Source organism: Mustela erminea, chromosome 1 (genome assembly GCF_009829155.1).
Source record: "Mustela erminea isolate mMusErm1 chromosome 1, mMusErm1.Pri, whole genome shotgun sequence".
Classification (NCBI taxonomy): Eukaryota; Metazoa; Chordata; class Mammalia; order Carnivora; family Mustelidae; genus Mustela; species Mustela erminea.
Window position 1 is genome coordinate 113,296,318 of NC_045614.1, and position 23,972 is coordinate 113,320,289.

The window sequence follows — 23,972 nt, forward strand, 5'->3', positions numbered from 1 at the left end:
CTGCCTTTTTGCAGAACTTGGGAAACCAAAGTGACTAGAAAAAAAAATAAATAAATGGAAAAACATATCACATTCATAGATCAGAAGACTCAACAGTGTTAAGATGGCAATATCCCCCAAATTATTTTACAGGGTCAACTGCAATCTCAAACAAAATTCTGTTTTTTAAAAAGAAAGCAATGAGTTGACTTTAATGGCTATATGTAAAGACAAAGGACATAGACTAGTCATGACAATTTTGAGAAAGAAAAAGTTGGGAGATCTAAGTACCTGATTTCAAGACTTACTATAAAGCTACAACAGTCAGAACAGTAAATTCCTGGCATTAAGTACAGACGTATATATCATGGAAACATAACAAAGAGCACAAAAAGAGACTTATATTTTCAAGTGATTTTTGACAAAATTACATTTTTGCCAATTTTTTAAACAAAAAAGGTGCCAATTGAAACAAGGTATCTTTTCAAAAAATGGTAAAGAAACCGATAGCTTTATAAGGAAAAAAATTCCTTGAACGTTACCTTGCATCCCATAGGAAAATTAAGTTAACTCAAAATGGATTACAGACCTAAATATAAGTGCTGAAACTATTAAATTTATAGAAAAAAAAAACCAGAGGAGAAAATCTTTATGACACTGAATTGGACAAAGATTTCTTAAACACCAAAAGTCCAAAACTACAAAAGAAAAAATGAATAAAGTAAACTTAATGAAGATTAAAAACTGTTGTTCTACAAAAAACATGGTTAAGAAAAATGAAAAGCTAAGCAACAGACTGGGAGAAAAATTCTGCAAAACTAACCTTGAAAAAGAGCTCATTTCCAGACTACATAAAGAACTCAAAGGCTCTTTCACTTGGAATTTTTACAACCCACTAATATGAAGCCCAGGAATACCTCCTCCCTAATTCCAAAAGAGTGTTAAAGAGTTAACTGATTAAAAAATACACACATACAAGGTGGAGGGTGGGGGGTGCGGCACAAGAGCTCATGAAAAGATATTCAACATCACTAACCACTATGGAAATAAAAATTAAAATCACGAGATAACCATTACACACCCACCAGAATGGCTAAAATTTTTCAGAGTTATAGACTGACAGTACCAAGTGCTTGCAAGGATATGGAACAACTGGAAGTCTCATATATTGCTGATAGAAATGCAAAATGTTACAGTCATTTTGAAAAACCAAGTAGCAGTACCTTAGAAAGCAAACCATGTATTTACAATATAGTCTCTCCATTCCACTCTTAGATACTTGGCCAAGAAAAATAAACACATATGTCCACACAGAAACATATTCATAGCTAAGGGTCAGTGATGGAGGATAAAAGCAATATAAAGCATACTATGGTTATTACCATAGTACCTGTTTTGTATCTCGACTTTATCAATGTGAATATCCAATTGTGATACTATGCTTTAGTTTTGCAAGATGTTATCACTGGGAGAAACTGGGTAAAGAGTATACATGATCTATTGTGCCATTTCTTACAACTGCATGCAACTCTATAATTTTCTCCTAAGTTTAATCAGAAACAAAACTTGTTCACACATGTTGTAGCAACATTACTTAGAACAGCCCTAAGGGTGCCTGGGTGGCTCAGTGGGTTAAAGCCTCTGCTTTTGGCTCAGGTCATGGTCCCAGGGTCCTGCTCCCCACCCCCTCTGCCTGCCTCTCTCCTACTTGTGATCTCTGTCTGTCAAATAAATAAATAAAATCATTAAAAAAAAAAAAAAGAAGAACAGCTCTAAATTGGAAGCAAGTCAAATGTCCATCCCCTGGGAAACTTCAGTGTGAAGGAACTTTAGCTCTTTTTATAGTTTGATTATGGCGGTGGTTATATGATTATATAAGATTATTCATACTGTATACATTAAATTGGCCAATTTCATGAAATTTAAATATCTTAAAATATAAAAAGGAGGAAAAAAGACTTAGAAAATTAATACCTGTTAGCGTCCTTCCTGCATTCAAAGGAGGAGCAATGACTCTGAAAAGTTTCTGCATTAAAATTAAGAAGAAAACAATCACCATCATTTTCAAAAAAGAATTACATTTTCAAAGACATAATCAAGAATCTTATACTATTAATCACCTTTCTCTGACTGAATTAGGTATTTGCTATTGAGATTATATATAAAAACTTGTAATGTGGCCATGAACTATTATCGAAGATCACTGGGGAAACAACTGGTCTCATATTCCTCACTCAAAGAAACTATTTAATAAATACCAGTTAGATGAAGGTCTTTGTTGGGATTGTAATTTCTGATATAAAATATCCCTAGGTTATTCAAAATGCTTTATTTTAAAAAAATAGTAAGTGAAAGGATTAATAGCCTACCAAAATGGTAATGAAGATTACTTTAAAATGAAAACATCTGAACAACAGTAGACACAAAAGGAAACAATATTTAAACTAAAGTACAATCTCTGGAAATGGTAAAATTGACAACAAAACTACATTGGCCTTCCTCAAAGGGAGTTCCCTGTTTGGGAGAGGACAGACCCTTAACACTGGGAAATGCAAATTAAACTGTTTAGTAGCATCAAAGAGCCCCCAAAACCAATCCATATTTTCTTTCCCAGGGAAACCCTAAGTCCCTCCCTGCTTCCCCACATTTTGTTAAACTTAAACTGGTAGCTTTAGTTCCGGCTATACAGTAAAGTACCCTTTACTAAGTGCTCCTAGTACTTGTGTGAATAAACTATCTTTTCTGCTGTCTTTGGTCAGTTAATTCTCAGCCCTCCCTCCACCTCTGGGATCTAAATTGCTAGAGGTAAAGTTTCCCCTCTGAACACAAGGCACTACTTTTATCTCAGAAGGAGCCAAAGCTAGAACTAAGGAAAGATTTCAGACTGTGGTCGTCATCTTAAATGTGATGACACTGTCATTCTAGAAAACCTAGAAAATATCCAAGAGGCAGGGCACCTTTTAATTTAGACCTCTTTAAGTACAAAAGTAACTAAACATGGACAAGTGATTTCCCTGTGGGCAAAAAATTATAAAAAAGGAATCACAGAGTGCCCGGATTAACCTCCCATTCCTAGCTAACCTATCCAAATCACTATTTAATAACAAATACCAAGCACTTTCGGAAAATCATCAAACTTGAAAACTTCTCTTAACACAAAACAAGTCACCCTTAAGAGCTCAGCAGTCCATCTGAGATGTATAGGTATAAATGCAAACCAGACTTTGAAGAATGAAACACACACGCCAAACTAAAACTTTAAAAGCCCTATAACAAAAACCACGCAATCATTTTTATCACCATAGAATGTATTGAATCAGAATCTGTTTCTAAGGATTATTTTGAGACAAACTAGAAATTGTCGAGGCCACTTTTGGGCAACAGGCTTAAGCAATGGAAATCCGATCAAGGTCAAAGGGCCCACAGCTCCTACTGAGCAGAATGCAAACAGGTGGTGCACACAGTCTCATTAAGTGACCCTCCTTGAAACAGCCACCGGCCCTAACTGACCAATTACAACAAGGCACAGTTCCTAAGGTTACCAAAAAAGAGAAACTCCAAACATACCCATATAACTGTGGCCCCTCACCATTGCCTTGTTGCAGTCTCTCCTTTGCCTGCCACTCCCTTGCAGTGTATTTAATAAACTTTCATCTCTTTTGTTTTTTCTTAGGAGAAGTCTTTTGCCTCAGACGCCACACCACAGGCCCCCATCCAAGCAGAGTAACCCTACATTTTGTGGCTGCCCCCATCTGATCAGGAGACCCCCATAATCGAGATGCCTCATATTTGGTGGCCCATGTGGGGACCCTTTGTCCTCCCACAGATCTCCCCGGATTCTTTAGGAATTTCTCGGGACTTTCCCTCAGTGGACCATCTAATGGGGGTATCTCACAGAAACTGCATTAATTCTTCCTAATTGTGGTTTAGCAGTGAGACAGAAAATATTTTTTATGTGCAGAGAGGTCCTGGGCCTCACTGAGGATGCAGCCGACCTCTCTTTCCAGGGAAGTACTGGACTTTGATGGGGAAGCAGCTGAGAGGTGGTAAGTGTAAGTAATACTTACTAGACACACAATCAAAGTCAAAACCAGGGGAAAAGGGCTGTGGCACTCATTCTGGAAACTGACCAAAAGAAGAGAGGTGCAACCCAAACTGGAAGAGTACTGAATTAGAGTGATATTCACCTACCCAGTCAAGTGTATTTAAGAAAGCCTAGAATATCACAAGATACCTGTTGGCTTTGTAATATGGAAGACAGTTTTGATGGCCATTAAATATACAAAACAAAAAAAAGTTGCTTGGATGCCTTCCGCAGATGAGCCAGGTTAGTCATTGTAACAAAACAATGGGCTGGCAAGGTACTATATAAATCCACAATCCATTATCTACAATTCTGTCCTCAATTTAAGGCAAATAACGAGATGGATATGGCATTTGGTTCTTTTTAAAATAAGCCCAAATGCTTTTTAGTGGTAAGGAGAATAAATTCTGATGCATGCTGTAAACACTGAACTGGGAAAAGCAACAAATCAGCAATTAACAAAGAATGATCTTTCACCGTTATCAGGACCTTCCTCCAGCACAATGTATCTACAAAGAGTATTTCTCAATAGTACATTTACCACAAACAATAAGTATATAAACTAAATTCCTTATACCTTTTGGAAAACATACAATATCAAAAATCTTAAAAAACAACAACAATAACAACTAAAGTCTAACAGGCAAGCATTACCTTTAATTCTATTTGTTTCCTGGGATTTAAATACCTACTTATGCAGATAAAAAAGAAAGCAATGGCAGAAGGTATGAAATTAAAGGGTACTTAAAGTCCCAAGCTAAAATGGGTGCAGGTCAAATAATAAATCTACAAGAAATTAAGCAACTGGATGAAAATAGAAACCATTCAAAGGAAATGGATAACAGGAAAAAGCCATTAACAGACAGTATTAAACATGTGTCCAAATTTGGAAGTATCTTACCTCCATTGGACTAATAAATTCATTCATGCCTCTGTTGTAGACATAGATCATAGCATCATACAGACGATTTTCCCAACACATGAGAACTACCTGTAAAAAAGAAGAGTTGCTTATTCCATACAATTCGGTCTCACCAATTATTTTCCTTAGAGCTTTAACAGTGGAGAAAAACAAGTACTCTTCCCTAATTTTTCTTAGTCCTTCTCTGAAAAAAACTGAAGTACAGCTGACCCTTGAACAACATGGAGGTTAGGGGTGCTGATCCCTCCCAACCCCTGCACAGTCAAAAATCCATATATCACTTTTGACTCCTCCAAAACCCAACTACTAATAGCCTACAGCTGCCCGGCAGTCTTAATGATTAACAGTCGAGCAACATCTATTTCATACATTACATGTATTATATTCTGTTTTCTTACTATAAAGTAGGACAAAGAAAATGTTATTGAGAAAATCATAAGAAAGAGGAAATATATTCACACTACTGTGCTGTATTTATTGAAAGAAATCCACATATGAACAGACCTGTGTTGTTCAAAATCGTGTTGTTCAAGGCGGAACAGTACTCAAACACAATGCCAGGGTAAGAGTTGTTGGAGTTCAATACTACTTTTAATTATACAATTGCTACTTTTAAACATTCCCAATGTCTATTTTTTTTCTCTATCCACCCCTTTTCCATATTCATTTTATCCTTGGTCAATAGCTCTACAAATTATTTACTGAACATCTATATTCAGGCCCCCTGCTAGCATCAAACAAACCCAGACTTGGTCTATACCCTTACAGAATTACTGTTCATCTTGACACTAACCAAAAGAAGGGAGGGGCACAAAATGGTGTGAGCTCCAACTGGGGGAGATACTCAATTACACATTTAATTCATTTACAAATGTGATGTGTTACAAAGGAACCGGATTTGGTGTAATGGAGTATTCAAGTCACCCCTGAGGAAGCAATATTTAAGCAAGGGCCAAAAGAATGCACATATATAAGCCAAAAGCAGAGATGGAATCTAAGGACTATGCAGGCTGAAGCAGTAAAGATGAAAGTCTCAAGGCAGCAAGAAGCTTGAAGTGTTTAAAGCTGGAGAGAAATTAATTTCAGAAACTATTTAGAAGAGCAACGGTGACGATTTGCAGTGTACCCTATATCCCGCTCCTATGAAGGCTATATTATACTACAGCGTAGAGGGAAGAGGGCTGAAGCAGACGAGGAGAGGGTGGCAAAGGAGAATAAGGAGCAGCAAAAGAATTAAGAGGAAAAACAGAAGCAAAGGGTCATGGGAGTGTCTTTGTAGACTAAAGCATACTCTGGGCCCTCTTCTCTCATCTCACTACCCTCTCTCAGCCAGAGCTGTGTTCATACATCTCTACAGATGACTAACATATTTACATCCCCTCTGACTCATACATCCAACCACTTATTTGATATCTTTACCTGAATGTGTAATAGCTATCTCAAAATAAAATGGCAAAACAGAACTCCTGATTTTGTCTCTCAAACTTAGACCTACCCAGTTTTCCAATCTTCTTAGAGGAATCACTATCCACATTTATCTCACACCAAAAAACTAAGTATCATCCTTAAATTCCCAGAATAAAATGGGAAAAGCTATACCTTGCTCTGAAAGGTCTAAATCTCTCTTTCAAGCAAGCTCCCAACCTGTTTGCCTTTTATCTGTAATGTTAACATTCAAGGCATTTATTTTTTATTTTTTGCATTAGTTGTTGCTTTTACCTGGAACAATCTTGTCCAAGATCTCTCTGCATTACTGATTTCTTCTTGTCATTTGGATTTCAGACTCAATGTTACCTCCTCAGGAAGATTTTCTGCAGTTAAGCAATCTAAGATAGTCTCACATTCTCTTTCTATATACTGCCTGACTTTTAACATCACTTTTTTTTTTTTAATACTTCTGCCTTATCTGTTTACTCTCAAACTTTTGGGCTAAAATGTAAGCCTCTGAGAGGGTAAGTTTTGTCCACTAGGGTCACTGAAGCCCCTCGGAACCTGACAATCAACGCTTCTTGAATTAACAAACAAATGATACAGAAAGAGTAAGTAAAATGTGAAAAATTAGATTTGATATAGTGGACATGGAGGGCACTGCTGACTCCACCGAAAGCAAGCCTGGAAAGTTATTGGGATGTGGAAAAATGGAAGTACAACCTAAACAATGCTTTCGAGACTTCTGGCTGTGACTGGAAAGCGTGACATCGGGCAGTAACCCACAGGGAAGAAAGCCTTCTATGGAGAGAAAGGAAACTGAAAAGAAGATTTAAAAAATTTTTTTAACCAAAAAAAAAAAAAATTACAGAATAGTTACATAATGTTGGGGAAAAGCTAAAAATATTGAGAAGACAAGAAATGAGAAATTTCTCTTATACTGGTGATGGGTGATAGGTAAATAAAACTAGATGGACAGCATGCTCTCAAATCACTGGAACTATTACTTGACATGAAAACTATGTCAAATTACCCATACAGCAGAAAGGAATACATAAAAGAGGATCCACCTTTACTTTGCAAACTCACAGCCATTCATAAAGAGCTTCCAAGAAGAAAACAAGAACCATTTCTCCAAGCTGTTTACTTTATGTGAATTTGCACATTAAAACAACAACAACAACAACAACAAACTACTACTTTTGGTCTTCCCAAAATCTTTTAAGTCATCCATATTTTAGCTCAACAGGGCTTACTTATTAGCATCTTTGCACCTCTGAGCCTCTGGAGGAGGAGCATGCACATTACTAGGACTAATACGGAACTCAAGCGTTAAGAGTGAAATGTCTAAGGCAAAGTATATACTGCTCCTCAGTTAAAGACCAAAGAAACCTATTGTGGAGACCTCAGACAGATTGGAGGTATGTTTACAAACAATGGGCTGGCTGATCAAGCCAAGACATCCTGTAATTTGCTTCTTATACTATATCGTGCATTTCAAAACTCAATGCATGAAAGTTATCAACTCTGGACACAAAAAGTAGCTTTTTGAAAAATGGCATCGTACTCTGAGAAGTAAAAATACCCCTTATTCACACAAGAGTACTCAGAGTTGAAATTCACTTGCAGGTGAAAACTGTACCAGTGAACAAACAAATGGATGAAGAAGGGTCAGTCAGGAAGCATCTACCGAACAACTACCAAATGTAACTTTATGCCAGGTGCTGTGGGGGATGTCAAAGGAATAGAAGACTCTTGACTCGCAGGAGTTCATAATCCTGTTTTCATTAAGGAACAGTCCTAAGAAATATATTGACAAATACAAGTTTAAGAGACACCTTACCAAAAGTGCTCAGTAAATAAATGGGGTTGATGGAAGGGACAGTGGGGCCCAATCAGTCAGACAAGTATAATCAATAAAGGAATGGTGTATATTCTGTATATTAGTGATTTTTCTATAAACTCACCTGCTGAATATCTAGGCTGGTGATATCCATATGTACAATGAGGGCTTCCACATTTTCCATTAACTTTTTATCTTGAAAGTGAACAATCAAGTCTTTCATTACCTGTGGGGTCATCCCCACCAATTTATCACTTAAAATATATGGCTCAAGGCACTCCAAAAACACTCCTTTGGCCACTGAATTCTCACTTAGTTTGTCATACATTTGGCTAAATAAAAGATCCCTGTAAAAGAAAAAAAAAAACACTTTTTGGAATATTCTGAGCATTCACTAAATTCAGTCTGCTGTTTCTCCTTTTTCCTATTTCAATTGACAAGTTTAACAAAAACAGTAACAATACTAGCATAGAGCTTTATATTGTGAAAAACATTTTATATGTAGTATCTTAATGAATTTTTACAACCAAGAAAAGCTGAATAAATTATTTGCAGAAGGTCGCATAGCCAACAAGTGATAGAATCAGAATCTCAACTCAGCCTTCTGACCTAAATCCTCTGTTGAGTCTATTATGGCACACTGCTTCTTCTTCTTTTTTAAGATTTTATTTGAGAGAGAGAGAGAGATCACAAGTAGGCAGACAGGCAGGCAGAGAGAGAGGAGGAAGCAGGCTCCCTGCTGAGCTTCTCGAGAGCCTGATGTGGGGCTCGATTCCAGGACCTGAGATCATGACCTAAGCCAAAGGCAGAGGCTTATTAACCCACTGAGTCACCCAGGTACCCCACACTGCTTCTTAAAGACAATGGTGATGTCAGTGGGTAGTATAGTGAACATGACAAAGTAGAAAAAATATGAAAAAGACCTATTCCAGGGATACCTAGCTGACTCAGTCAGTACAGCATGTAACTCTTGATCTTGGGGTAAAGATTACTTTAAAAAAAAAAGGACTATTCCTAATTTATCCTTTCTTCTTTCCTGATACCTAAATATTCCCAACTGATCTCCAAAGTCAATATATTTCTTTACCTAGTTCTTTTTTTTTTTTTTAAGATTTTATTTATTTATTTATTTGACAGAGAGAGAGATCACAAGTAGGCAGAGAGGCAGGCAGAGAGAGAGGAAGGGAAACAGGCTCCCTGCTGAGCAGAGAGCCCGATGCGGGGCTCCATCCCAAGACCCTGAGATCATGACCTGAGCCGAAGGCAGCGGCTTAACCCACTGAGCCACCCATGCGCCCCTCTTTACCTAGTTCTTATCCCTTGTTTCCCAAAGGGTTTGGATAGTGATTACTGATGAAGAGGGAGAAAATGTTCATTTAAAAAAATATATCTAGAATCTATCTTATTGCAGAAACAAATTTTTAAATTAATCTAAATGCCCCATACTCAATAACTGTTATATTTATTCCATATTTCTTTTACAAATAGTCCATAAATAATTTTATACTCATCAGAGAATTCCAAATTCTGCTTTCTGCAACATTATGTAAGAAGCACCATTCTAAGATACTACCTACTGTTAAACTTACCATTTTGTCTAACTCAAAATGTTTCGCCAAACTGACACTTCGGGATTTACTTAAGTATTCCTGAAGTGTTGGATATATCACTTACTTCCAGTATTTTACTGTCATGAGTGATGCCACAATGAACATCACCTAGTCTTTCCCATTTGGGGGACTTAATTCCTCATTCTACTTCTAGAAATTCACTTTAAGTCAAAAGATGTGAAAAATTCTGTGGCAATTCAAAATGTATTGCTAAATGATCTTCAAAAAGTTTCACAGCACCAATTTATATTGCCACCAGCAATGTAGAACTGTACAGTTTCATCAACAATTATGTTTGGTTTTTCTACCAGATAATTTAATAAGTGTAAATGAGGGGCACCTGGCTGGCTCAGCAGGTTAAGTGTCTGACTTTGACTCAGGTCAGGATCTCAGGATCCTGGGATCAGGCTTCCTGCTCAGCGGGGAGACTGCTTCTCCCTCTCCCTCTGGAGCTCCCCTTGCTTGTGCTCTCTCTCTGTCAAATAAATAAAATCTTTTTTTGAAAAAGTACAAATTAAATAACACTATTCTTAATTCTCTGATGACTGGCAAAACTCAATGTTCTCCATGTTCCCATTCATACATTGTACTACTTTATTATCATTTGCCCAATTCATTCATTCCCTTTTGTTGTTTAAGAAAAAACAAGTGCTCAGTCTCCTGGGTGCCTCAGTTCGTTGAGCATCCGTCTCTTGGATTGTGCTCAGGTCATGGCCTTCTAGGTCCTGAGATTGAGTCCCTGTTGGGGCTCTGTGCTCAGAAGGGAGTCTGCTTAAAGATTCTCTCCTTCTGCTCCTCCCCCACAACTCACACGTGTGCTATCTCTCTCTCAAAGGAATAAATAAATTGTTAAAAAAAAGAAAAGAACTAGGCTAATTCTATTTATCTGTTAAGACTGTTTATTTTTTACTAAATGTGTTATCTCCTTATATGTGCATCATGTCACTTGTGAAAAGTGGTAGCTGGTTCCTCTGCAGGTTCAGTCTATCCTAAAGTCCACAAAAAGGTGAAGAAAGAATCTGGAAGGAGCAGGACTGGATCCTTGCCTCATGTGAAGTCCTGGAAAGGGACAGATGTAAAGAGAATTGGCTACAAATGCACCAGAAGCACATGCCACTTTTCGATAAACAGTATATGCAATATCCTGGGAGGGAAATCCATATCCATTTATTTTTTCCTCATATCCACAAATGTAATTTTTACATCCATTTTCCCCTCTGTTACACATTCCTCATGTAAGTTTCATTTTAATCAATAGTCCATCACATTTTTGTGATTACCAATTACTAACCAAGTAAAAGAAACTGAGATTAATGAAACTTTATTGCAACAAAGATAAAGAGTAACAAAGTAACTCTAATGAATATAAAGAAAATGCCATATTTGCCAGCACTTTCACTCTGTAATGTGTTGTTAAAAACAACATGCTAGGGAAGATAATTATATATTTTAGTTCAATACCAAAAACCCTAGGGAGGAAAATTAAAGAGTGAGAAATTTAGTAAACAGAGCATAAAAGATGACAAAGCAGGCAGTCCTGTAACAAACAGCAGCATGTAATGCTAGTAAGATTAATGGCCAAAACTATATGTTTCTTTGTTAACCAGTCAGAGCCTATAAATAAAGACGCAAGAAAAATAAAAGTCAGCAACTCCTATTGGTATCCCTACTTTAACAAATCAATCAATCAATCAATAAATAAAATTCAAAAACATGTTCTCATCATTTTGGGAGAATATTTATTAGATCATCAAGGAAGGAAGAAGAAAGAAAAGTACATACAAAAAACAAAAGTGTTTAGCTCTTGTGTTTCTTTCTATATTTAGGAATTATACTCCAGGGTGCTGACTCGATTTCCTGAAGTCCTAACTTCAAACTGCTGTTTATCGCTTCAAACTTAGCCACCCTGCAGCCACTGTAACACAAAATCCATTCTGAGTAACTGAGAGCCAAAAAGGTCTTCTTTCTACATAACTTCACTTTACGTTTATGCTCATATTAAAGACATTATCTGGGGCTTACCATTCATAACATCAAATTGAAGGAGAAAATGGCCAAACTCACTTTGTGCATTATCAATTTTGCAATTTTAAAAATCTTAAAAAGTAAGCTTTGATTTTAAGTACAAACTCAGACTGTCAGAAAGGGAGCAAGAGCATTAATCCTTAATACTTGCCAGTCTGAATGACATACATAACCGGAGCTGGTTAAATAAATCCCCTGTCAATGTGAGCAAGACTTAATAAACTCAAAGTTGATCTGGGTTGCTCTCCTTATTTATAAAAGTAATGGCAAAGTTAAAATAAATTCTAAGAAATTATGTTCAAAATGCTCTATTCTCTGACTTAAGTACCACAGTTTGTGAAGCTTTCCTTTAAAAAGGCACTCAATTCTGGTAATGGTTGTACAACTCTGTGAATCAACTAAAAACTACTGAATTAGGGGCTCCTGGGTGGCTCAGTGGGTTAAAGCCTCTGCCTTCGGCTCGGGTCATGATCCCAGGATCCAGCCCCACATTGGGCTCTCTGCTTGGCAGGGAGCCTGCTTCCTCTTCTCTCTCTGCCTGCCTCTCTGCCTATTTGTGATCTGTCAAATAAATAAAATCTTAAAAAAAAAAAAAAAAAACCTACTGAATTATACACTTTAGAAAGGGTGCATTTTATGGTATCTGAATTATATTTCAATATAGCTGTTATAAAATAAAAAAGCATCTTTTCCCCCTAGCTTTGATGTTTAAAATAGTAACATGCAGTTATCAAGAAAACAAGAATCTAGGGGCGCCTGGAGGGCTCAGCGGGTTGAAGCCTCTGCCTTCGGCTCGGGTCATGATCCCAGGGTCCTGGGATCGAGCCCCGCATCGGGCTCTCTGCTCAGCGGGGAGCCTGCTTCCTCCTCTCTCTCTCTCTGCCTGCCTCTCCACCTACTTGTGATTCTGCCTGTCAAATAAATAAATAAAATCTATAAACAAAAAAAAAAAAAAGAAAAAATAAAAGAAAACAGATCTAAAACATCCAGTTTCTCAACCACGCTTGATAATTACGATCTTTCTCAAACAATAATATTAATGTTGAACAAGAATAAATAAACACCCTGGCTATTAAATGTCACTTCTGATTCACTTTAGATTTAACAGAAATATTTCTGGTTCAGATTTATACATAATTCAAGTCATATGAACGGTATCTTCTTTTTGGATATCTGTTTACAGTGATATAAGCTCAAAGTGGTCAAGATCACACAGCACCTATTTTGTCTTAGGGCTTTATTGAGATATAATTCACATTTAAAAACAAAGCCTATTTTTTTTTAATATTTTATTTATTTATTTGTCAGAGAGAGAGGGAGAGAGAGCGAGCCCAGGCAGACAGAATGGCAGGCAGAGGCAGAGGGAGAAGCAGGCTCCCTGCCAAGCAAGGAGCCCGATGCGGGACTCGATCCCAGGATGCTGGGATCATGACCTGAGCCGAAGGCAGTGGCTTAACCCACTGAGCCACCCAGGCGTCCCAAAACAAAGCCTATTTTTTTTTTTTTTTTTTAAAGATTTTATTTATTTATTTGACAGAGACCACAAGTAGGCAGAGAGAGAGAGAGAGAGAGAGGGAGGGAGAGAAGCAGGCTCCCTGCCGAGCAGAGAGCCCGATGCGGGACTCGATCCCAGGACCCTGAGATCATGACCTGAGCCGAAGGCAGCGGCTTAACCCACTGAGCCACCCAGGCGCCCCACAAAGCCTATTTTTAAACAATGTTCAAAATTATGATTATAGTTCAAGTAAACTCTGGACCTATTTTCAAAATAAACTGAAATTATGCCTACCATTTTATAGGCAAAATGACAAATCATTAAATGTCCTACATAAAGCTTAAGATGTATCTTTTGTCTATACTAAAAAGAAAATACACACTACCAAACTGAAAGGAAATTGCGAAAGAAATCAAATTATGCAAACAAAAGTCTTCGAAAAACTTCCAAAAAGTACAAGTGAATTTCCTGTCATTTGTGATTTTAAACAATTCACAAAAAGACTATAAAACCAAATTTTAACCAAAAAAAAGAGGTCTATAACATACTGGTCAATATGCCTTAAAGAAAAAAAGAAATGTGGTTCCTGCCATAGTAAAGGGATTTTACACTACAAAAGAATTCTTAGGTATAAATGGGAATACGAATATAAGGTAGTTCAATTACTGTTACTCCTGGATAGGGGTTCTAGGAAGTAACAGAAAGTAACAGTGATCATAGTTACTCATACGTTACTCAGTCAAAATCAGTTCAGAACGTGTATTGTGTTCATAACTGGACTCACATAAGAAACAGTATCTGAAAAAGGGGTGACTATAAAAACAATGTACTCTATCAAAAGATATTAAGATAAAAAACATTAAGGGGCTAGGATTGAGCATTTAAGTGAGGACCCTTGAAGTGGAAGAAGTAACCTGAAATTAGCGGAGTATTATACTACATTTTGTAAAATTTTATTTGTGTTATGCACAATTGAAGCTTTCACTCTTTTCTTGGTAAGAGATTATTTATTTATTTGTTTGAGAGAGAAAGAGAATGTGGGAGCATGAGCATGATGTGGGGAGGGGCAGAGCCAGAGGGAGAAGCAGACTCCCCACTGAGCAGGGAGCCTGACACAGGGCTTGATCCCAGGACCCTTAGATCATAACCTGAGCTGAAGGCAGATGCTTAACCAACTGAGTGACCCAGGCACCCTGGTCTTCAGCCTTTGAAAATGGAATCCAGAGAGGAGGAAGTCATACTATTTACACTACAGTCCCAGGAAAATATCCCTGGATGTAGGCATGTCTGAGTGTACCTAGTATGTATGAGTGGGAGGAAGGAGAGAGAAAGGTAAGAGCTGGGAAAAGGACCCTTGAGATCGTCCTTCCTTTAAAGATTAGGAATATACTATAACTGCTGGAGTTTCTCTCTGAGATCTCCAACAACAGATACTGTATTTGTTTCAGACACAGCCTGAAAAGTAACATGCTAAGGAGTCAGGGAAATTAAATGGAAAGGAAGAAGTCGGTAAAAGCAAAGAAATAATAAATAGATCCTAATTTGGTTAAAAACCCAGACCAGATCTTATCTTCTAGGTTATATGCTATGATTTAATGAAGTAATTATTGCATTCTCAGCCAGTCCATAGACTATTACATACAGCTGGAAATATTTCCTTTTCAAATCATATAAATAAGAAAAGTTTCTCTTTCAGAGATATTTTGGAAACAAAACAAAATATTTCTGAAAGAACCCATTTTTTCATTTCCCCTATATCATCCTTCATCTTACAACTACTGGGGCCATTTTAACTCTACACCACTGTAAGATTAGTATTCACCTATCCACAATAGCGACTGTAAGTCACCCCGCAGACCAAGAGGTAGAATTATTTCATTAATTCATCCATCATGTACTGAATAGCTATTTTGTGCCAGGTACCATTCTAGGTAGAAATAATCCATTTTACAAACGTATTCCTTCTTAATCTAAACAAATTCAGTCTTAAGTACTTTATTTTATCTCATAATTATGTCAATTTGAAGATCTGGACTGATTCCAGTACTTACTAGTATTCAGTACATCTCTACATTTCAAATTCCTCATCAGGAAATGAGAAAAACATTACCTTACACAGCAATTATGAAGATTAAGGAAAATATGTAAAACTAATCCATAAACTATTGAGCTGCTTTAAAAGATAAGTAACAAGGAAGGGAGTATGAAAAGTGGGGTAAAGAGAAAACCAAGTTACGAAAAGTTGTTATGGCTCTTCGCAAGAGAGGAGATATTATTATTTTAAGTGTGAAAAAACTGTAAACTAGCAGAGATCGGGTAATTTGTATAGTTACCATTTAAACCCACAAGGCCAAATCAAGAGCTATCTTTTCAACAAAAGGCTGTAAAAACCAACAGAAAAAGCACTCTGAATTTTGTCCTTTTTTGGGTGGTGTGTAAAACTGTGTTTCAGTGATAGCTCATCGAAGAGGCTATATATACAGGACATGAATCATACACTTTAACTTTTAAGATCTTTTAGTAGGATTGCTCTTCTGTAAGTTATGTTTGCCTCCACTATCCAGCCACACAAACACATAGATGATACACCCACAGCATCTATTTTAGAAAAGTTAGTTTTAGTAGATAAATGCACTGAAAATTGTTAATTAAATTTCTGTAAATTAAACTTTCTTAAAAAACATATCCAAATTCATAGACTTCATAACAGTAAATTACAATATAAGCAAGAAGCAATCTGGGTTCAAAATAATTGAATCTGGCAGGCAGTGAATACTTACTTTCGCTCTAACAACAGGCAGTAATCAACGATGACAGGCACCATGTCCTGAAGAGAAACCATAAAGAAAGCATGAGCACCACACCTCTGTCCCATGGACCACTGGTCTGACATAATCAAAATGGTCTGCTTAAGACACTGGTAAATTATTGAGAGAATAGAACTTTATACCATGCTTTTGTTAAGTAATTTGGCGCTAGGAGTCAAAAGTCTTAAAAATGTGAAAAGACTTTTACCTAGTAATTTGAGCTGGAAATTTATCCTAAATACATTTAAGAAAAGAAGTGTTTAATGCATTAAGGTTTTCACTGCAAATCTCTAACAGAAGCAACAGGAGAAGAGGGAGGAGAGGAAGACATGGAAATTAAATATATAACATGGGAACGTCATTAAGTAAATTTGCTATTGAAGTCAAATAGGTAGATATTACAAATTTACAAGGAGTTTACAACAACATAACAAATTTTAGGTGGAAACTATGCATTTATCTCACTACCTTTTAAAGAAAATTTGCAAAGGAAAAGAAAAAAATGTGAAGAAAATACATCAAATTGAAAACAGAACACAGTTGGTCTTGTTGGTGGCTCAGGTGATTAAGGTTGTCCGCATTTTGTCACAATCCTCCAAACCAGCTATTTTAAGGTTGATTTAACTTCTCGGTTTCATAACATTTTGATTGCTTTAAATTCATTTTGTATAGACTTGTATCAGTGAATGGCAACCCATAATTTTGGCCTTTTTCAAGAGAAACAGAAGCTTATTATTACTGGAAGTTGTCAAGTAACCAAGCATTAGATTTCAGTAGTACTCTTTCATTTTCTGCTGGCTGCAGGGAAATGGTTTCCTTAAAAAATAATAATAATAATAATAAAATCCTAGAAGGCCTAAGTTCTAGGCAGGGAAAAAATACCACCAGGGGAGAAGGCACTATGTGAAGAAGAGAATACCACATGCTAATACTTGTTCGACAAAACAAATAAAACCAAGGAACCCTTACTATTTGAGAGAGGTATTAGAAGGACCTATAATCCTGAAACAATTATGAGGTTATACATGACCAGTTTGCTTCCTTTAGTCTTACAACAAGATTTAAAATCTTATTTAGAGTCTTCAAAAACAGAACTAAAATAATTGAAAAGTGTTAGGTTATGTGAAAAATTATGTGACAAGTGTTCGAGTTACAGCAAGTGTCAACCCTGTGTGAGAATACAGTGGGCCAGATAATCTGGAGGGAAAAAAAATCTCCCTAGATATTTAATTAAAATTCCTTACAAAACATGGCTGAGTTCCTAAGAAAGTAAGGGCAATACGAGTCTAAAAATGAAAAGGGAACTGAAAACCAAAGCAATAAATGTTCAGCTGTCACTGAGATTGTCTTATACATTTGTTGGTCACATTAAGAGCTTGGGTTTTAATGTCAGAAAAAAGCTGAGACCTTAGATGCTTGCAACTTAAAAGACGGAAACAAATATCTTCCTAAAACAGGATTCTTGAAAAGCTGCATCCTTAGTGAAAGGAAAAGGGGTGAGGGAGATCCGCCTAAAAACCTAGGAAGAGGACAAGAAAGACTGTCTGTCTTAGCCTGGACTCAGTGGGGGTAAATCTGTACTCTGTGAGAATCTATAATCAATATACTGTTTGTAGGTAGATTTGAGATTTGAATTTACATGGTCTCCTTAGGACAGGAAAAGTCAAGAAAAAAATGGAACATAAAAGATGATTCTGAGAAAGGATACTCTTGGGGCACTTGAAAGAGAAACAAATTCAAAATTTCTCTGGAGACAGTACTTAACACAGGCAAAATAAGTTCTACTGATAAAGACCTATTGAAAATGTGTTCTAAACAAAAAATTTTAAAGCACCAGACAAAATAATGCACCATGAGTAAACATCAGCAGAAACCACAAACAGCAGGGGTAGACTCTTAAAAGTTCAAGTATTATGAGAAACTATTAAATATATTTAAAATTACCAAATGCAAAAATTAAAGAAATGCTTGGCGTAGTACTAAGTACTAAGGATACACTTACTAGAGAGAAATCAAGACTGAAATCATGAGATTCATACATTTAGCACAGATCACTATAGTGATTTTATGATGGGAGTATCTGGAAAACCAAGACTGAAGGTATAAGGCTATTACAGCAGTTAAAGTGAAATGGGGACTAAACTAGGGTAGTGAAGGTAGACCTAAAACACAGCAGACAGAATTAAGAGCTATTTATAAAGGAAAACCCGAGCTTGGTGACAGATTGGTTGTGGGCTGGACGGGATAGGAAGGAGTCTATGATAACTCCCAAGTTTCTAGCTTAAGTGGCAGCTGAATGAAGATGTCACAAAATGAAATAAGGAATATAGGTAGAAGTGTTAGAAGAAAGAAACTAAGTGCAGTTTGGACTATGGCAGATTTTAGGAACATCTTTACTTAGATGCTGAATAATAAGAAACTGAGTAATCTAAAACATCAGGTTTAGAATTATAGATTTCTAGGAGTGCCTGGGCTGATTCTGTCAGGAGAGCATACAACTCTTGATCTCGGGGCTGTGAGTTTGAGCCCCATGCTAAGTTAGAGATTACTTTAAAAAAAAAATGTTTTTCAGTTAAAAAAAAAAAAAAGGATTATAGATTTCTAAGTTATAAGAGGAAACAATGTATATGAATAAACTTGTCCTGGGATAACAAACAGAGTTAGAAACCAGTGGACAATGAACTAAGACTAAGAGCTACACTATGGTCAGAAGATAGAAACAAAATCCAACTCAAGACCAATCACAAAGGTATACAAATCAGAAGGGCACACAGTTACAGATAGCTAAAGGATACAGACCTTCAAAAAGGAAAGGTGATTGTCACTCTAATACAGCACTGAGGATGGATAAGATTTGGAAAGTGTTTATTGGACTTAGAAATTTGAATATCATTGGTACCTTTAATAAGTAGGTGTTTTACGTTCCTGATTAAACAGTAAGTACAGTGATCGGTGACATCCAGCTTGCAGACAACTGAGTGGTAAAGGCAGTACTTGGTGGTATGTGAGGAGAAGGGAGGGAGAGAAAGAAGAGGACGGAAAGTGTCAAGGGAGGAAGAGGGAGGAAAAGAAAAAGAAAACATCAATATATGTACAACTGGAATTCCTGAATAAGAAAACTCCAGCGGTGCAATTGAACAAACAGTTCAAGATACAACTCAAGAAAACTTTCCTGAAAGTAAAAAAACAAAAAAACAAAAAAAACCCCCACAAAAACAACAACAACAAAACAGAGAGCGAGAAAGACTTAAATTTAGGTATTGAAAGAACACATCATATGTTACAGAAAAAAATGGCCTTAAAATGGTTACACTGAGACCCAGTGCAGTCAAGTTACTGGATTCCAACAAGTAGTAAAGAAATAGCCAGAAGAAATGATAGGTCAGTTATGAAAGGGGGGAAAACATGTGCCAAGCTTACTATTTCCCCCACAGTGGTATTCAGTGCCAAAATGTCAGAGAGCAGTATCTTCAAGATCCATAAGAAAAGCCAAAATGTTTTTCAACATAAAAGCTAGAGTGCAACAATCTGAAGACTTAACAACTCAAAGAATATTGTTTTCCTGAACCTTTCTTCATAAACAGCTTCAGCAACGACAAAATGGCCAGGGAGACCACAGCAAAAGCAATGGTGATCAGCACGAACTACATTTAACAGCAAAAGTAAAACAAACTGATACCCTCTGACGATGAGTAAAAGGTTTATATTAAGACAAACTGAGAGGAGAAAGGAAAGAAGGTGGGAGGTAGAAAAGATTCACTGGCTTCATCTGTAAGGTGGTAGTCAAAAGATATCCTTTAAAGCTCACAATTAAAACTGGAATTAAAAGCCTGTTTTAACAGTCCAAGAGCAAATACTCAGATAATGGTTAAAATGTGGTAATGAAGGAGGTGAAAGGAAGAAGAAAAGGTATGCTAATTTTTAATCACTGCATGGGGAACTATACTTTTAGCTATGATCCTAAAGGTAATCATTGGAATTAAATACACATTCCCTCATATCAGGGAGTAGGAGAAGAATCAATGAAACAAGATGGGATTGGGAGGGAGACAAACCATAAGTGACTCTTAATCTCACAAAACAAACTGAGGGTTGCTGGGGGGAGGGGGTTTGGGAGAAGGGGGTGGGATTATGGACATTGGGGAGGGTATGTGCTTTGGTGAGTGCTGTGAAGTGTGTAAACCTGGTGATTCACAGACCTGTACCCCTGGGGATAAAAATATATGTTTATAAAAAATAAAAAATTAAATACACATTCCCAATTATCAGAAGTACATGCACACATTAGAAATAGAGAAAATATAAAAACAAAATACATTTGGCTTACCTCCCTTAAGAATCTTAAGAATTTTTAGTATCTTTGCTGAGAAAAGCAAAAATCTGATATCTCAAAAAAGCAACCCCCCAAGTCTATGTAGTAAACAAATACAAATACAAATACAAAGTGATCCAGAAAGAGTGAAAGTAAAAGAGTAGGCAAAAGTACACCATGCAAAGAAAAACCAAAGGTGTGATATTTCTATCAGATAAAGCAAAATTCAGGCTAAAAGGGCAATTACATGAATAAATAAATCATAATGAATATAAACTTCCTATTTCTATAGGCTAAATTACTCTATAGTACATACTAAATTATACAATGCTAACAATGCTAACATTCATAAAGCTAACAAAACTATACAATGCTAACAATGCTAACATTCATAAAGCATAAGATGGAAGGAAAAATAGAGAAAAGAACACAATCCAAAAGGCACTTTACTTCTCACTGTCCATGAGAAATCAGGTGGAGAACAATGAGCAAGGATTTAAAAGATCTATAAAAAATCTGACTGATACTGAACTATTCTCTGTGAAAACACACAAAGCACTATATTTCAAATGCTCACTGAACAGTAATGAAAACTGCATACCTTGGGCTACAAAGAAAATCCAAATAAACTCCCAAAAGTAGTACACACAACATTATCTGATCATGATACAATAAACCCAGAAAGCAATCACCTATCAGAAAATAAGGTACTTTTTCCACTTAAAAATAAACCTTCTCTAAAACTCTTCAAAGAAAGAATACCAAAGTTGAAGATTACATATGAAGACAATAATGAAAGTGATACATATTGAATTGATAGCTTTAAATAAGTCTATAAATTTATATTTTTAGATCACTCCATCCAAAAGCATCAAAAGATACATTTTTCTCAAGTACACAGAACATTCACTAAGATAGATTATGTATTTTAGGCCATAAAACAAGTTTCAAATTTAAAAAGATTCAAGTCATATGAAGTATGTTTTCTGACCACAATGGAATTAAATTAGAAATTAACCAAGTAAGAATGACAAGATGACATCACTACAGATTCTCCAGGCATAAAAAGGGTAATTAAAATGTCATGAGCAATTTTTTCCCAATATAGAAGAAATATATAACTCCTAAAAATTTGCAGTGGTAGTTAAAAACCTTCCTACAAAGAAAACCCAAGGCCTTGATACTTTCAATGGCAAAGTCTCTTAAATATTTAAGGAAGAAACAATGCCAATTTTGTACAAACTCTTCCATAAAGTTGAAAAGCAGGGAATAATTCACAAATAATTCTATGAAGCTAGGACTACACCAATCCCAGAACTACATTATATTACAAGAAAGACATTATAAGACATTAAAAACATTACAAGAAAACAGATCATCATTCCTCATGAACACAGATGTCCTTATAAAACAGATGATATATTTTAACCACATGACTTTGTCCCAGGTATACCAGGTTGATTTAACATTCAAAAATTAATCAATACAATTCACCATATTAACAAATGCAAAAAGAAAAACTGTGATCACCTCTATAGACACAGAAAAAGTTTGACAAAAGTCAACAGCATTCATTCCCAAAAATAAGACAATCTTAAGAAATTAAAAACAGAAATTCCTCAACCTGATAATAGGCATCTTTGAAAAACTATAGTTAGCATCAAATTTATAAATCAAAGATTGATGCTTTCGCACTGACAACGGAACAAAACAAGGATGTCAACTCTCAAAATTTCTATTCAGCATCATACTGGAGGCCATACTAGAAACAGTGGACTAAGACCAGAAAAAAACAAGTCATTCAGATTGGAAAAGAAGAAATAGTTCTGTCTTTATTTGAAGACAACATGATTATCTATGTAGAAAATCCGATAGAATATTAGAGCTAATAAAGAAGAAGGAGTTTAGCAAGATTGCAGGATGTTAAGTTCGATATACTAAAATCACCTGCTTTTCCATATATTAGAAACAAACATGCTGAAACCGAAATTAAAAAAAAAAAAACAATTTACAATAGTGTAACAAAATAAATACTATGCAACTACCAAAGGGAAAAAAGACATTCTCTATGAACTAATATAAAAATATCTGAAGGTATATTAAGTGGGAAGACAGTACAAAATCGCATATGTAGTATTCTATTATTTGTGCTAAAGGCAGAAAAAATATGAATGGGTGGGTGGCTAAAGCTGTGTATATTTGCGTGTATTTACGTAAAGGAAATCTGGAAATATACATAAAAACTTAGTTACAATGGTAAGAGGCAGGTGGGAACTGGGCAGATGGCATTAGGGTGGAAAAAGACTTTTCATTGTATACATTTTCATACTTTTTGATTTTTAAACCATATAGCTGTATAATTAATACAAAAATTAAATTGCTTACAAAAGAATAGACTCAGGTAATACAACAATGTATAGTCAATCTCAACACTACAGAAATAAGTAGCTCGCTCAAAGACACAAGGATATACCCAAAAATGTCTAAGCTATATTTATATAGCTACAGACTACAGACCAGGGATGTTGCTAGGTTTGACTGATAAAGAGTTAACAAAACAGAAATATCTTATAGTCTGGTACAAAGATTTTTTTTTAAGTAGTTAACAATGAAGTATGATTAAAGTGGAGAGAGGGGAAATGTGAAATGCCAGGGAAACTTACAACAAGGAGGCCTCACCTAAGTCAGCTTTCCTTGAAATGGGACATTTAAATGAATACCTGAGAGACAGCAGTGACCAACCAAACTCTAGGGAAGAATGTGCCATCCAGTGAGAGGGAATAGTATCTTGAAGGGAGTCCAGATATAAGAGCCAGCACAGAACCTTGAAGACTGAGAGAGACATTGTGACCAGAGCACCGCAAATGAAGACTGGCACTGGTTGAGGAAGTGAGAATGTGCAAGGTTCTGGACTTTATTCTAATTTAACGGAAAGCCACTGAAGGGGCCTTAAGCAGAGAACTAAGATTAAAAATTAAGAATTGTGACACTGTTACAAATGGTTTGGTTTTAGAATACAAGTGCAGACTTAAATGACTTCTTTGCAAATCTCTACTATATGCCACTTCCCAACTTCTATTCTCTGCAGCACTTCTTAGTTTTCTTGGCCTAAACTCTCTCCAGTTCGAAATTTCTGCTCATTCCCTTTTCTTTCGTTATCCAGGAACCTTGAAATGCCTTAAAAAGCCTTGAAAAGAGGTTACATTGGAGACTTCCACTTTCAGGGAACTAGAGCAGACATTTGTTCCTATCTCTCCTACTAATGTAATTAAAAACCCTGGACAATATATACAACACAAACAGAAGACTCTGAAAGATAGAAGAAGGCAGACCTGCTGGGATCTCAAGACCTAAGGAAAGACACAGTGGTGAGCTAGCTCCCTGGTTCCTTTTTACCATATAACCCAGACTTGGAACTGAAGAAGCTTGATAACTTGGAAATGCCTATGCATATAGACAGAAAAAGG

General features: G+C 36.2%; 1 protein-coding gene across 3 annotated transcripts in view; it reads right to left on the reverse strand.

Moving 5' to 3' along the window:
* Positions 1-23,972, reverse strand: part of VPS8 (VPS8 subunit of CORVET complex) — a 247,363-nt gene that overhangs the window by 150,290 nt on the left and 73,101 nt on the right. For all 3 annotated transcript variants that reach the window (XM_032338603.1, XM_032338586.1, XM_032338595.1), the window contains 4 exons: positions 16,167-16,213; positions 8,381-8,603; positions 4,965-5,054; positions 1,954-2,005 (listed from right to left, as the gene is read on the reverse strand). In XM_032338603.1, coding sequence (XP_032194494.1) covers positions 1,954-2,005; positions 4,965-5,054; positions 8,381-8,603; positions 16,167-16,213 — 412 coding nt within the window. The remainder of the gene's footprint in view (positions 1-1,953; positions 2,006-4,964; positions 5,055-8,380; positions 8,604-16,166; positions 16,214-23,972) is intronic.